The 15,797-nt window shown below is 37.6% G+C and overlaps 5 protein-coding genes across 5 annotated transcripts; all 5 read right to left on the reverse strand.

Annotated features, from left to right (window-relative positions):
* Nucleotides 1-256: 256 nt before the first annotated feature.
* On the reverse strand, nt 257-628 carry LOC131299827 (SKP1-like protein 4). The gene has a single exon (XM_058325398.1). It carries the CDS (start codon nt 626-628, stop codon nt 257-259), a length of 372 nt encoding a protein of 123 aa, XP_058181381.1.
* Nucleotides 629-2,923: 2,295 nt separating this feature from the next.
* Nucleotides 2,924-3,621, reverse strand: LOC131300304 (SKP1-like protein 1). The gene has a single exon (XM_058326066.1). The coding sequence runs from the start codon at nt 3,465-3,467 to the stop codon at nt 3,015-3,017; it is 453 nt and encodes a 150-aa protein (XP_058182049.1). The 5' UTR covers nt 3,468-3,621; the 3' UTR covers nt 2,924-3,014.
* A 1,998-nt stretch (nt 3,622-5,619) lies between these two features.
* Nucleotides 5,620-6,346, reverse strand: LOC131300305 (SKP1-like protein 14). The gene has a single exon (XM_058326067.1). The coding sequence runs from the start codon at nt 6,180-6,182 to the stop codon at nt 5,697-5,699; it is 486 nt and encodes a 161-aa protein (XP_058182050.1). The 5' UTR covers nt 6,183-6,346; the 3' UTR covers nt 5,620-5,696.
* A 3,049-nt stretch (nt 6,347-9,395) lies between these two features.
* Nucleotides 9,396-9,963, reverse strand: LOC131299828 (SKP1-like protein 1). The gene has a single exon (XM_058325399.1). The coding sequence runs from the start codon at nt 9,858-9,860 to the stop codon at nt 9,396-9,398; it is 465 nt and encodes a 154-aa protein (XP_058181382.1). The 5' UTR covers nt 9,861-9,963.
* A 1,303-nt stretch (nt 9,964-11,266) lies between these two features.
* Nucleotides 11,267-11,752, reverse strand: LOC131299829 (SKP1-like protein 14). The gene has a single exon (XM_058325401.1). The coding sequence runs from the start codon at nt 11,750-11,752 to the stop codon at nt 11,267-11,269; it is 486 nt and encodes a 161-aa protein (XP_058181384.1).
* Between the last annotated feature and the right edge of the window lie 4,045 nt (nt 11,753-15,797).

Raw genomic sequence — 15,797 nt, forward strand, 5'->3', positions numbered from 1 at the left:
TCATCAAGATTTATCAAACAAAATCTACATTGTACAAATGCATTTCAATAAATTTATTATTTTTAAACTTAAAAATTACAAATAAGTACATATTTTTAAGAAGACTTAGTGAGCCGCAGGAGATATATTGATTAAATCACTCGAAATCCCATAAATTATTTACTATGTGGCAGAATTTCCTCTTCTTCTTCTTCTTCGGGAGTAGAATCGTCTCGATTTGAAGGGATTCCTCCCGCCGCTTCTCCCCCGTCGTGCCTCAGATTTTCTTCACAACCGCAGCCGCCAGGTCCTTGACGTCGAGACAAATTGCTGAAAAGAGCAGGGCGTGCACAAACAGGGGCACCAGAACCTCCTGATCATCTTTGCCCAAAGACTCCAAGTCGCACCGCTCGAGATCGTCGCCCGCTCCACCGGCTTCCGTGTTCGCGTGTTTCTTGCATTGCTCGATCACCGTCGCGAGAGTCTTCCCGTCAACACCGGGCACAAGAATGGTGCACACCGAAGACGCGCAGTCAACCTTGTCCCGGATCACGTTTCTGAGGTTTGAGCACATTGTCTCGACAGACTCTTCTAGCTCGAACGTCTGGCCGTCGGAGCTCTGTAGGGTTAGTTTCTTCCGAGAAGACATGGCGGGCGTGTGCTAGCTGTTTCGCTCGAAATTAAGAAAAGTAACCTACGTATGGAGTAGAACGATAATTGACTGATGTTTTTAATTTGGATTACTATTCGAAAAGAAGACAGGGTTCCATGTGTATATATGTAGTGTGTATCGCATGTGGTGAAGTTCTTGTCTGAGGTGGATTCGGAATGAAGGTTAATTTGGAAACTTGTTCTCGATCGGTTTGGAAACGGAATCCAATAATTATGGTAGTCGTGGACCACCGGACTGTAAACGAGTCGAGTTGAGCCGAGTCAAGTCTGTAGAGCTCAAGCTCGGCTCGTTTACTTAACGAGCCAAAAATTTGAGTTCGAGCTCGTGCTTAAGTCTTAACAAGCCGAGCTCAGTCTTTTACTAAACGAACCTTTTTAATCGAGCCGAGCCATCCTTAACGAACTGAGCTTTTGCCAAACAAGCGGAGCTCGGCTTGTTTACTAAACGAGTTAAAAATTCAAGCTCGAGCTTGGCTCGTTTACACATTTTTGTATGTGGGGCGAATACTGTGTTGTAAATAAGGATACTAAGATACTATGTGATGGTGTCCTTAGACTACTACTGAGTAATTACTTGAATATGGGACTAGGAAATTAGCATAATTGGAGCGGAAAAAAAGTTAACAACAAAATAATATAGCAATCCCTCAACGGCTTTACCCCAAATTACTGTGTATCCGTACGATTTTGAGATAATAAGTAAAGTGCTTTCTTGAGTTCTTGAAATTTTCTTTGCATCGTAGTATTATAATACTCAGGTCATGAAGTATTTTAATTTGCTGAAAAAAATAAATCAAAAAATAATATGTGAAAATATTTTTTTTATTCAAAGATTACACGACTTTTTAGAGAGGGCAAGCATTTAGGGATGGAGGAGTTAATTGACTCCATGGCCCCAGTCTAGGGCTGCAAACGAGCTGAGCCGAGCCGAGTTTTAGAGTGTTCGAGCTCGGCTCGCCAAAAATTTAGTTGGCTCGAGCTCGGCTCGAGCTCGTGACGAGCTGCAGGACTCGAGCTTGAGCTCGGCTCGAGATGTATTTACAGAGCTCGGCTCGAGATGTATTTACAGAGCTCGAGCTCGGCTCACTCGGCTCGTTTATGAAACAAATAAATAAATAAATATATATAAATATAAATATGTAATATAAATATATATATATAATATAATATAGTTGGGCTCGCGAGCTAATTCGAGCCGAGTTTCGACGAGCTCGAGCTCGGCTCGTTTATGAAACGAGCCCAACATTTTAGCTCGAGCTCGTTCATTTGTGTCTCGAACCGAGCCGAGCCGAGCCGTTGTCGAGCCGAGCTTCGAGCCGCTCGCGAGCGGCTCGGATCGTTTGCACCCCTAGGCCCCACCATCGGTGCCGTTCTGATAATTCCATATGTTTATTTTGTGCTTGATTATAATAAAAAGATAAGAGTAAATTGATTTTAGATTTCAAAAAAAGTTAGTATTTATTTTTCTTAAATATATAATCAACAAATTTTGAAATTAAAGGGATTAGTAGATAGATCGAAGCTTAAAAACAACTATAATTTGATTTTGTTAGAAGTCGAGTTTGGAGTACTTTTCAAATTAAATTTAAAAATCTGAGTAATGTAAAATTGAATTTATAAATTTTTACAGTAAATACTATCAACTTTTGCTTCATCTTAATCTTATAATTTTCCAACAATAGAAAATATATTTGTCGTTTATTTTTTTGATAAGCTAATCATGTTTGGGCTAAGCTTGCGTGCATATCGATTAATTCTGGAGTTCTGGGGTTAACAAACAAACCCTCCGGTGACCCTAAGGTTTGGAAGTTTTGGACTCTATGAAATTCGAACATGCAACCTCATTAGGTTCCCCCTCTCTATGTATCATTTGTTGAGTTCTAATACTCCTTTGTTGCCGATAAAAAATAAAAAAAAAAACTCATGAAGGACAAACATTTATTACTTTAATTTTCTCAATCTCACATGGCCAAAGCGCCGCTGAAAACCTAGGGTTCCCTTATCGTCCAAATCGACTTGGGTTTTAGCTCATGTTATGGAGTACAAGACTCAGAATCTAGCCATACTTACTGAGATCACGAACAACATAAATTTACTACCATAATACAATGATCAAACCATAATGTTTAAAAACTCAGATATGAATTATCAATAAACTTGAAAAGGATATAAAACAATTTAAAAGAAATCCGAATTCAGAATCGCATCGAATTACATTATATTATACGAAAATTACCAAATCCTGAACAAAAAAACAAATGTTCTAAATCCTAAAACTCATTACATAAAACAAAGAAATTACCAACCACATGTAGAAAAACAAAATTCAAAATACGCAAGAAGCACAATGACAAATTAAAAAATCACTCGAAAGCCCACGCATTCGCCTTACGAACTTCCTCTTCTTCCTCGGGAGTAAAATCGTTGTCAATGTTGAACGTCTTCCTGATCTGCTCGGGCGTCTTCCCCTTGATCATGTCGGCGACTTTCTGACAAATCGAGTCCAGCAGTTCCCTGACGTCGAGGTAGTTGGCGGCCATGATCAGGCGGTACAGAACCGCCTGGTCTACGTCCAAGAACTCCGTGTCGTACGTTTTCAGGTCGCTGTCGGATTCCGAGTCCGCGTGCTTCTGGCAGTACTCCATCACCATGGCGAGGGTCTTCCCGTCCACGTTGGGCACGGGAATGGTGCTGGACGCGCAGTTGTCCTCGATCATGTTCTTGAGCGTCGTGGATTGGGCCGCGACGGAAGCTCTGATCACGAACACCTCGCCATCGGAGCTCTGCAAGGTAATTAGTTTCTTCTCCGAAGACATGGTGGTGGTTGTTAACTTGTTTTGATTGAAACGAATCGATAGCACGCGCGAGACACAGGAGTGGTTATTTGGAGCGATGGAAAAGAACGGGGAGTTTCTGTGAAAGGTTGTGTTCGGACGATTGTGAACTTAACATCTCTCTTGTATTTATAGTATGCGGGGGAACTTGTCCTTGTTGGAGGAGGATTTGGATTTGGGAAGTCGTAATGTGGAAATTAAGCTTCCTAATTTGAATTGTGACAGGAATCGGAATTGGAAAACTTCTGCCCCAAGGAAACACGCTTTTAGAAAGAGACAGAGATACCAAATTCGGTTACGGTTTTATCGAAACGCAGGAGGATGAAATGGCGGAACGGATCAAGTGCTCTTAATGATTTCGAAAAAGATGTGGACCACCACTGCTAAAAAAATGCATTGAGCAACTTCTTCGTACGAGATCTTAACCTACTATTTCACTCCGCAATTTTGATAAAAGTCTTGCTAGCAAGACACCAGCAAGACCCAGACTACTCTTAATGTTTGAACCACCCCCGACTCATCCCAAGCCGAAGCAAAAATAACCAAAATGCAATCTAATTGGGCCAAGCCCATTTGCATTGGGCCGGCCCACACCAACCAAAAACCTCAGCAACACTAGCCCTCTGCCACAGCTCCCCGCCGCCGCACCTCACCACCACTGCTTGCCTCCCCTCCCAAACCAGCAACCCTAGCCCTCTGCCGCTGCTCCAGACTTCGAGGAGGATGATGAATTCGAGAAAGATGCCTCTGATCTCTCTCTCTCTCTCTCTCTCTCTCTCTCTCTCGGAATTTTATGTTTTAAGTTTTGTGTCCTTCGGATTTTGGTTTTGCTCTTTTGGCTTCTGTGGTGGTAGTTCGTTTGGTTTTTTTTGTTAGCGGGTATTCGGTGTTTTAGATGGTATTAGATACCTTTTTTTTGAGTGTGGTTTTCGGGTAGCGTGTTAGCCGTTATGCATGCGATTCTTTTAATTTTTGTTTTCTTTCAAAGATTAATAAAATCATTTTTTGTCGATAAAAAAGACGGTATCGTATTTCAAGTATGTACCAATATTATCTACTAAAATGTGTACTTATATGTATAATATGTTGAAAACTTAATTAAAACGCTAAAAAATTCAACCAATTACATGAAAATATATCCGAAACAAAAAGGCAATACTAGTAGTTATGATTATGAAGCTCATATAAGAAACACAGTATATAGTTTTTTTAAGTACGTACAAAAGACTCAATAATGGAATTGCCTCCTAAAAAGATAATTAAAAACAGTATGATCAGTTCCATTCCGTAACCACCTGGGTACTGGCTGACAACGACCGAAGCAAAATTAGAGTAGGGTACCATTTCTAGACAAAAATGGTACATACCGGTCAGTACCGAATGATAATCTTGTACACTATAGATCTAATCGGAAAGATTTATCACGTGCAAGTAAAACTTTTTTCCTTTCGCGGCCTAAATGATGGTCCGCTCTCAAATAATCTATACCATATTTCATGGAGGTCCTGCACAATCACCATAGACTCAGCAAATCAATGGATTTACATTTTTATTTTAACAGAATTTTTTTAATTACTCAATGGATTAATTTTCATGAACAAGCTTTTCATTTTTTTCCTTGATGATATGAACAAGCATTATATGAAAAGATAAAAACCTCAAACGAATTCCGCAGAAGAGTTAAACCTAATTACTGGTAACCTGGCAATGACTTCAAATAATACAAATGTATTCTTCCTTTAAACCGTGGATTAAGGAAATCTGTAATCCTTTAAAAAGAATGATCACTACCGTTAATTTTTTTTTAAATCAAAAACTGAGTTATACCCAAAATAAATTATCATACGACAACTACGATTTTTTTTTCTTTTTGGCCTAATATGATGAGAAACCAAACAAATTAATAATATTTTCTTCGTGCCTGAAGGCGCAAGCAAACCGTAGTTGACCATATTTTATGAAACTTCTGAATAGTTGACAATTTGGAAGAAATTAACATCAGTTTTCATGGATACGCAATATGGTTCCAATACATTAAAACTAATTAAAGAATCACGCAAATTAGTTAAATATTATTACTAGCTATGAACATAACATTGACTTCAAAAATATTCTTTTTCTGAGGGGGAAAAAAAAAGCAAAAAAAAAACCTATTCATTCCTCCTCTTAAAAAAAAGAGTAAAATATTATAACTATTAAATTTAATTATCATCAAGGAAATCCTTCAAAAGCCCACTTGTTCTCCTCCCGAACGGCGGCTTCTTCCTCAGGGGTATAATCATTCTCGATATTGAACACCTTACGGACCTCCTGATGCGGCATGCCCTTGATCGTATCCGCGATTTTCTGAGCCATGATATCCAACAACCCCTTGATTTCCAGAAAATTCGCAGCCAACACCAGATGAAACAGGGCACCGAATTCCAAGTCCTTCAAGAATTCCGAGTCGAAGCTATTTAGTTCCTCTTGTTTCGAAGAAGACGCATTCGCGTGCTTCTTGCAGTATTCAAGGACTAGGGCTAGGGTTTTGGCGTCGATTTTGGGGAGAGGGATGGTGTTGGCGGAGGAGCAGTCGGAGTCTAACATGCTTTGGATTAGGGTGGATTGGAGGGCCACTTGCTTTTCGACGAGGAATTCCTCCCCGTCGGATGATTTTAGGGTTAGCTTCTCGTTGTTGTTTTCGGTCGAGGAAGCCATGGCAATGAGAGATAGAGAGAGAAGATCTGGAAAATCGAGGTTTGAGCTTTTTCAACGAGGCAAATCCTATTCTACTACTAATCTCGGGGTTGAGGCTGAAGGAAGGTTTGGGTTTATGGATATATATAGAGGATAGTAGAATATTAGGGTTTCATGCACATCCATATATACGTGCATGCATGGAATAGAATTGATTGGAAGCGTTAAACCGACTTTATTATAAACCCTAGTGGGCTCGGGGGCAAAGCTTACGTTGTGATCAAGTATTTTCTCTTTGTTTCGTGGTTATTTACTGGACCGGGGATGGCCGGTGGTTTTTTTTTTGCTCGGCACTGGGATGGGATTATATACATCCGAACCATCCGTCTCGGCAATCCATGATTAGGATTGCTAAGACGGTTAGAAACTTGGACGGTTGATATTATGCACAACACCAAATAATCCGGACTAGTGATTGCCGAGACGGACGGTCCGGATGTGCACAGCACTGTGCCAAAGCTTAGGATTGATTAGGTTACCCATTTTATGTGAGAGTATTTAATTTTCAAATGAAAAAATGTAAAACTAGTAAAATACGTAAAATCATAATAATCTTTTAATTATTACTACTAAAATTGTTTGTCTGTGTCATACTTGTTGCTGAGAGGGAGAGTAACTCAGACTTCCCCCTTTGCCTTAAATATATGAGTATTTTTTTTTTCCTTTACCATTGTCTTTTTAGTTGTTTTCTCTTAATCAATTTTCATTGCATTTGGGTCATTTTTTTTTGGATTAGCCAAAAAATTATTGATTAGCCAAAAAATTATGGCAAAAAACTAAACAAAAAACAGTAACTAAAAGTAAAAAAATACCGACTATCTTTAAGTAAAAATTAATGTAGGCCAAACTCACTCTTATTTGCTTAGTTGTTACTCCATCCATCTCATATATTTTGTTTGCTTCTGTGTCATTTTAATCCAAACAAATAAGGTGTTTTCAAGAATAATTTTTCAAACATTTTTGCACGTTCAAAATTACACATTGATATCTCTTGAACATGGAAAAAATTCAAACAATTCTTTCGAAAAGTAGTTTATTTTTGAAGGTCAAATGACCCGGTCTGGTGGAGAACAAATAAATGGAATTTGGAAACCTGTTCTAATTGAGTCACGACACCGTTGTCTATTGTGCCTTAGAGCATCTCCAACCTTTGACATCAAATTGGGGATGTCAATTTTTTTTGAAGACTGATGTGGCATTTTGGCATCTCCAATTTGATATCAAAACCTTTTTTTCCAACTCTTATGTCAAATTCTATTTATTTGATATTAAGCTATCACTTTTCAACCCTTAATGTCAATCCTTATGTCAAATTATATTATTCAAATTGTCATTTTTTGAAATTTGGCATGGAGGAGGGAGGTTATCAAAGTTGGCATGAGAAGACTTGCCTTCAAATCCACGTAGGAATTGGTATCAAAGAAAGCTGTTGGGTTGGATTGAATTTTGGTGTCAAATTTTACCGTTAACATGTCCACGTAGGATTTGACATCTCCCGTTGGAAATGCTCTATCAGCCTCATTCATGGCTTAAAAAAAGACACAAATCATTCATTTTGTTTGCCTCGTCATGGGTTTTTAGGTAATCAACCCTCATCAAGTTTGTTGCGTATGCAACAAAATAATATTCATTGAACTGGGGAAGAATTCTTCTGTTGATAAAAAATAATAATAATGATAAGAAAGCACTTGAAGAAATGTGGTTTTGTCACGTTTGTCTCGTAAGTTTATCTTGAATTTATATTAGCTCTTAATTTTTTCAAGATTAATGTGTTTATCGTCCCTAATATCCAATTAGTGTTATTTATACTTTGCGCGATGGTCCGATGGACTTGACAAGGCAATAAAATGAAAATCTAGACCAGTTTTTTAGGCAATCCTGCTACGGAAACCGACCGGAAGCACCGACGGTGTATACCGACCGCCACGCGGGGCCCACTTCGGGCTCCGCCTGGATGATCTAAGTTGTTCAATAATTTTAAAAAAAAAACCAAGTGGGCCTGATAGAAATCAGCTTAATCCGATATGTGTAGGTGCTCAATTCAATCATTTATTATTTCATTCAGAATTCGGATCCGTGAAAAAATGGAAGATTGAATCGAAAACTTACACATATTACATTGAGCTATTTTTTCATGGGCCCACTCTGTACGGGCCCTGAAGTGAGCCCCGTGGATCACGGTTGCGGGAGTTTTCCCTTTAACGTGGGGCACGAGAATGGTGTGCCCTCACTGGCCCGACGATGCGTGGTTAACGTTGTGTCCTCGATCAAATTCTGCTAATTTGAGATTAAAAAAAAATTAAAGTACTTTTGTCCATAGTCCTTGGAATTCTAAGTGCCATATTAGAGTAATCATGAAGTATTCTAATTTGGTTCAAAAAATGATAGACATGAAAGTAATTTTTTTTTTTTTTATCAGAAAATTACATAATTTGTCGTAAGGGGCGAGCAATTTGGGGACAAATGGAGTAATCAAAATCTATTGTTCAAGTGTGATATAAAAACTTTAAAACTTAAGGAGATTAATAGATTATATAATCAACAAATTTTTTCAAATTTTTTTTTCAAAATTATTGTTCTTAAGCTGATTGTTCAAGTGTGATATAGAAACTTAACAAGATTCAGACTTAGTTTGCTTATGAGGTGATTTGATCTCAGATGAAATTTAATTAAGCCAACCTAGAGTAGCTTCTTTTTTTTTTTTAATTTTTTGATCGGCAAAATAAAGATTTTATTAATTATTGAAACAAGTTACAACGATTAAACAAAACCATAGAGCAATAATAGCTTCACAACGAGAAAAAAATTGTTTGATCTAGGTTCCAAGGATATTTTCAATGCATAAAGACATACTCGAATTAAAACAAATAGTTCTGCGAAAATTGGTCTAAATACCTAAGTAGTTAAAGGAAAAAAACTTGAAGATGAATAGTTTGGTTCATTCATCGGCCACACCTACTATGATCACGAATACAACAAATTTAAGATCAAGCATAGTACCATGATCATCAAATCCTTATCAATGCTTAAAAACTTAGATATAAATGAATCACCAACGCTAAATTCCCAAATATCGAGTTTACATATTCCAAATTATCCTAATTAAAACTTAATGCTAAATTCCATAAATTAAATATATACGTACGCCAAGCAGAACAATATGAAAAATTGAAATCATGACTCGAAAGCCCACGCATTCTCCTTACGAACTTCCTCTTCTTCCTCAGGAGTAAAATCGTTTGCGATTTTGAACGTCTTCCTGATCTCCTCAGGCGTATATCCCTTAATCATGTCGGCGACTTTCTGACACGTCGCGTCCAGCAATTCCCTGACGTCTAGGTAGTTGGCGGCCAACAGCAGGCGGAACAGAACCTCCTGGTCTGTGTCCAAGAACTCGGCGTCGTACGTTTTTAGCTGCTCGTCGTCCTTGTAGGATTCCGAGTCCGCGTGCTTCTGGCAGTACTCCATCACCATCGCGAGGGTCTTCCCGTCCACGTTGGGCACAGGAACGGTGGTGGACACGCAGTCGTCTTCAATCATGTTCTTGAGGGTCGTGGATTGGGCCGCGACGGAAGCTCTGATCTCGAACACCTCCCCGTCGGAGCTCTGCAAGGTAATTAGTTTCTTCTCCGAAGGCATGGTGGTTGTTAATTAACTTGTTTTGATTGAAAACGAATCGATAGCACGCGCGAGAAACAGGAGTGGTTATTTGGAGTGATGGAAAAGAACGGGGAGTTTCTAAGAGGTTGTGTGCGGATGATTGTGGATCTAGCATCTCTTATATTTATAGTATGCGGGGCGGGGGAAGTACTTGTCCTTGTTGGAGGAGGATTTGGAATTGGGAATGTGGAAATTAAGCTTCCTAATTTGAATTGTGACAGGAATCGGAATTGGAAAACTTCTGCCCCAAGGAACACTCTTTTAGAAAGATAGAGATACCAAATTCGATAACGGTTTTAAGAAAAGATAATTAAAAATAGTATAATCGGTACCGTCCTGAAATCACCTAGTAACGACGTATAAACGGTACTCACGGATAACGACCGAAGCATAATTGGAGAGGTAGGGTACCACTTCTAGACAAAAATGATACATATCAGTTAGTACCGAATGATAATCATGTACACTCTAGATCTAATCGAAGAAATTTGTCACGTGCAAATAAAACTTCTTTCCTTTCGCGGCCTAAATGATGGTCGATCGGCTCTCGAATAATCTATACCATATTGCCCATTAAGAAAAAAATATCTAACCATATTTCGTGGAGGTCCTGCACAATCACCATAGACTCAGCAAATCAATGAATTTACATTTTATTTTAACAGAATTTTTAATTACTCAATGGATTTTCATGAACAAGCTTTTCTTTTTTCCTTTTTTTTTTTTCCATTATGATATGAACAAGCATTGTATAAATGAAAATATTAAAACCTCAAAAGAATTCAGCATTAAATTTCTTTATCTGGGTTTTTAGGCCGATACGTGTGGCTTTGTCCAAACGGTTTCCTGTGTTTGCTTCTTTCCAAACTTTCGAGATTGGGTCTCAGATGGACATAGGATTAGTATTGTAGATTCTTTGGGTTTCGGGCTAGGATTTTGATATATATCATCATTCCTTGCTCCTATCAATCTTTGTAATATTTTCAAAGATTAATGAATTTTTTTTGCCTTTCAAAAAAAAATAATTCATGGAGGTAATGCACAATCATGCACCATGGACTCCCTAATTAATCATAAATCAACAGATCAATTTTCATGAACATTCCTTGTTTGAAAAGATTAAAAACTCGAAAGAATCACGCAAAAGAGTTAAACCTAATCACTATAAACACGAGGTCGATCGACTCAAACCAACTGATTTCTTATATCATCCACTCTTATATATTCACCTCCTCTAAAAAACCCAATTCGGATTACACAAATCTTTTAATCCCTCAAGAATCTGAAACTAATTTGGAGTACCGCATTCATGAAAAATTGGAGCGCAAAAATTGTTCAATACCAAAAATAATAATAAAACCAAACAACCCTAAACCTAATTATCATCAAGGAAATCCTTCAAAAGCCCACTTGTTCTCCTCTCGAACCGCGGCTTCTTCCTCAGGGGTATAATCATTCTCGACATGGAATATCTCACGGACCTCCTGATGCGGCTTATCCTTGATCCTATCCGCGATTTTTTGAGTCGCGATATCCAGCAACCCCTTGATTTCCATAAAATTCGCGGCCAGCACCAGATGAAACAGGGCGCCCATATCCATGTCCTTTAAGAATTCCGAATCGATGCTATTTAGTTCCTCTTGTTTCGATGAAGAAGCATCCACGTGCTTCTTGCAGTAGTCAAGGACTAGGGCTAGGGTTCTGGCGTCGATTTTGGGGAGAGGGATGACATCGGTGGAAGAGCAGTCGGAGTCTAACATGGTTTGGATTAGGGTGGATTGGAAGGCCACGCGCCTTTCGACGAGGAATTCCTCACCGTCGGATGATTTTAGGGTTAGCTTCTCCTTATTGTTTTCGATCGAGGAAGCCATGGCAGTGAGAGAGAGAGGATCTGGAAAATCGAGGTTTGAGTTTTTTCGACGAGGCAAATCCTATTCTACTACTAATCTCAGGATGAGATTGAAGGTTTGGGTTTATGGATATATATATAGAGGGTAGTAGAATATTAGGGTTTCATTCATATCATCCATACATGCATGAGTGGAATAGAATTGATTAAACCGACTTAATTATAAACCCTGGTGGGCTCGGGGGCAAGCTTACGTTGTGATCAAGTATTTGTTTTCTTTGTTTTGTTGTTATTTACCAAAGCTTAATTAGGTTACCCATTTTATTTATTTACGTATGGAGTATTTATTTTTTAAAAGAAAAAAATGTAAAACTTAATTAGTAAAGGACGCAAAATTACAGTAATCTTTTTGTTTGTGCTAAGCGTAATCTTTTAAATTGTTACTAAAATTGTTTGTCTATTTTGTAGTACTTGTTGTGAGGGCTATCGTTATGTAAGTGTCATTGGGATTTATCAATGCATTACCTCCCACTTTTGTAAAAAAAAAAAAAAAAGAGGGATAGTATCATAGTAACTCAGACTCCCCCCTTTGCCAGTAATTTTTTTTTAAACCATCGTCTTTTTGGTTGTTTTTTCTGAATCAATTTTCATTGCATGTGGGTCATTTTATTTTTTTTGAAGTAGTCATTTGTCTTGATTAATGGAATGTAAGAAGTAAAAAAATTATGACCAAAAGTCGCAAAAAGGTCAGTAAATATGGATTTTTTTTTTTTTAAAAAGACAGTTTGCAGTACTACTACTAACTTTTAGTGTTTTTAGCAATGTCGTTTATGAACTTTATTTAACTTTGGTTTTCATTTACCGAGATGGATGATTAGCTAAAAAACAGTAACTAAAAGTAAAATAATGCCGACTGCCCTTGAGTAAAAATTAATTTAGACCAAACTCACTCTTATTTTCTTAGTTGTTGCACCCTTTGTTCCATTTTGTTTGCTTCCATGTCATTTTGATCTTAAAAAAAAGGTGTTTTTGAGAACAAATTTTCAAACTTTTTTGCATTGTTCAAAATTACACATTGAGATTTTTTGAACGTTGCAAAAAAAAAATTCAAACAATTATTTTGGTAAGTAGTTTGTTTTCGAAGGTCAAATGGCGCAGTCTCTGGTGGAGAACAAACAAAACAAGACTGAGAGAGTAGTTAAATAAATAAACGGGATTTGGAAATCTGTTCTAATTGAGTCACAACAACGCCTGTCTATTGTGACTATAATACACACCTCTTATTTGAGTGTGTATCATATGCATCCCCAAAAATGTTATGAGTTGTAAAGAAAATGTTATGAATCGTATTGCTAAAAAGTTACGAATCTTATAAAGGTTACAAGATACACCAAAATATTATGAACCATAATGAAAATATTGCGAATCGTACGGCTGAAAGGTTATGAATTCTAGAACAAAAGTTACGAAACACACTAAAATGTTATGAATGAACCTTAAAATAGGTGCATATGGTACATCCTTTTAGGGGTGTGTATTGTAGACTTTCCCGTCATATATTATTAGGCTATTAGCCTTGTTCCTGCCTTAAAAATTAACTTATCCAAATCGCTTACTTTGTTTGCCCCATCAAGTTTTTTTTCTTTCGACAACCAACCCTCATCAAGTTCGGGAAAAAGCTTCAATACACACTTCTATTATACTTTCAAAAAATGGTAAGCATGTATTTGGAAAACGTTATGCCTCTCGGTAGTAAATATTACGCTTCTTAACGGTAAATGTTACGTCTCACAGTGCTTAGAGGTGTACACACCCTTTATAGGTGTTACACCTATTGGCTAAAATGTTGCGACAATGTTACGCCTCTCGGTGAAAGTGTTACGCCTCTCGATGGCTGGTGCATATCGTAAGCATTACCCGTTTGGGTTAGGTTTCTTTTTTGTACTCATTGTAAGTTCTAGGCTTTTAGGCCCACAGGTATTATGGGTTTTGTCCCAATAGGTGTTTTGGGTCTTGTCCCAACTGACTATACTTTCCAACCAAGTTTCCAACCCTTGGTTAATTGAAATCTCTTTTCTCCTTAATAAAATGTTATTTTTGTCAATTAAAAATAAGGGTGATGGTCATTTTAGGATTTATGGCTTCTAAGGGCATCCCATCCATATTCTCCCCCCTTATTTTCTTATGAGCCACTTTGCTGCAAATCCACTCTCGTTCCATCCTGAACTCCGCTTGACCCATCCTCTTGGAATTTTTTTTTTTTACCAACCAGAATATGCAGATAATATATATAAGAAAATATTACAACAAAAAGGGACACTACCGGTTCGAAATTACAGAGAAAACAAAAAACGAAATACAACAAAAAAACAAACAAAACAAAACAAACCAAAAGCCGCTTGGAGCCAAGACGCCGGAGTCAGACCCGTTAATCACACTCGTGAAGGGAAATTGGAGTGGCCAAAACTGGAACGGTCAGAAATAGAGTGTCCCACAGTCCCACTACTATAATCACCAACTACTATAATCCTCTTGATTATAGTATTGGGCATTCAATGCACTTGATGTGTGTACCAAAAAGAAGGGGTTTTCACTTGGGCTGGGCTGGGCTGGGAGAGTACCGCCTCTGCACTCTCCTTCAGTCGATTCAGATACCAAATCCTATCTCTCAGAGGGAGGTTCATCAGCCTGGAGGCGGGGGCTCTGCTGCCTCAAAGGCACAGCAGCCCCTGCCCACACAATTAAATAACGCAGTTTTGAGAGGCAACTGTTGGTTCCTTTTTGTTTTCTCCTTTGTCCTCTTTGTCACTCTATAAACGAAACCAGTTTATATTTAGTATATTAAAATATATATAGTTCAAAAATTACGTGTTTCAATTTTCATTCCGTTTGAATCGATGCAAAGATTTTATTTTTTTGATTATTTTATTCTAAAGGGTCAGAATTTATTTTTGTCTCTAGGGCTCTCGTAATCGAGTTTCTGCTTTATAGGATTTTAAATAAAGAGCAGATATTTAATTATGAGAACCTAGACAAAAATTAATTATGACCCTTTAGAATTATATGATCAGAAAAATAAGATCTTCACACCGGTTCAAACATATTTAAAATTGGAGCATTTAATTTTTTTAGACTGTTTATATATTAAAAAATATGGTTAAAAAATCAAGTGCTTCACTTTTTAATCCGTTTGAATCGATGCGAATATCTTATTTTTTTGATCATTTTATTCTAAAGGGTCATAATTAATTTTTGTCTCTACGGCTCACGTAATCAAGTTTCTGTCTATAGTAGAGCTCTAGAAGCAAAAATTAACTATAACCCTTTAAAATAATATAATCAGAAAAATAAGATTTTCGCACCGATTCAAATAAATTAAAAATTAGAGCACTTATATTTTTAATATATATAAACTGGTCTTTTATATATAGTATCAAAAAAGGACAAATGAGAAAACAAAAAGGGACCAGCAATTGCCTCCCAAAACTTTGTCGTTTAGTGGTGTGGGTAGGGGCTGCTGTCCCCTTTGAGGCAGGCAGGCAGCCGAGCCCCCGCCTCCATAAGCCTATCGATTTACCCCTATCCCTGTTTTCAAATGGATATTTAGACAATACTCCAGTATTCTTTCATTGAGGCCCGGTTTGGGATGTTTAAAGAGTTCAATCCCAAGTTGTGAATACCATAACACGTCGGCTAGTACATGTCATTTTTGTCTAATACTGATACCCTTACCACTTTAATTTCGTTCCGGTCAATACTAGCCATACCAAACAATACCAGACGGAGTTTGTTGATAGCGGTCAAACAAATGGTACCATTACTACCCGGTATGGTGTTTATAACCTTGGTTCACTCCAATTGCAATTTTTGCCCTCTCCCCATTCTCATTGAATTCTTCTCTCTATTTTTGCTTTCAAGATTTTTAATGGAAAGCATGGATCATATTATTAAAAAATCACCAAACATAAAAGCAAGTAACGAAATCCTTCTAGCCATCCTCGTCATTACTTTATTATTACCCTTAAAAAGAATAATCTCTTCTTCTTCTTTTTTGAAATTTGAGGACT

The sequence above is a fragment of the Rhododendron vialii genome, chromosome 9a, assembly GCF_030253575.1.
Source record: "Rhododendron vialii isolate Sample 1 chromosome 9a, ASM3025357v1".
Lineage (NCBI taxonomy): Eukaryota > Viridiplantae > Streptophyta > Magnoliopsida > Ericales > Ericaceae > Rhododendron > Rhododendron vialii.

Bases quoted from the DNA above. Each gene is read 5' to 3' on its own strand.
- LOC131299827 (XM_058325398.1), bottom strand. From the start codon at position 628: ATGTCTTCTCGGAAGAAACTAACCCTACAGAGCTCCGACGGCCAGACG.
- LOC131300304 (XM_058326066.1), bottom strand. From the start codon at position 3,467: ATGTCTTCGGAGAAGAAACTAATTACCTTGCAGAGCTCCGATGGCGAG.
- LOC131300305 (XM_058326067.1), bottom strand. From the start codon at position 6,182: ATGGCTTCCTCGACCGAAAACAACAACGAGAAGCTAACCCTAAAATCA.
- LOC131299828 (XM_058325399.1), bottom strand. From the start codon at position 9,860: ATGCCTTCGGAGAAGAAACTAATTACCTTGCAGAGCTCCGACGGGGAG.
- LOC131299829 (XM_058325401.1), bottom strand. From the start codon at position 11,752: ATGGCTTCCTCGATCGAAAACAATAAGGAGAAGCTAACCCTAAAATCA.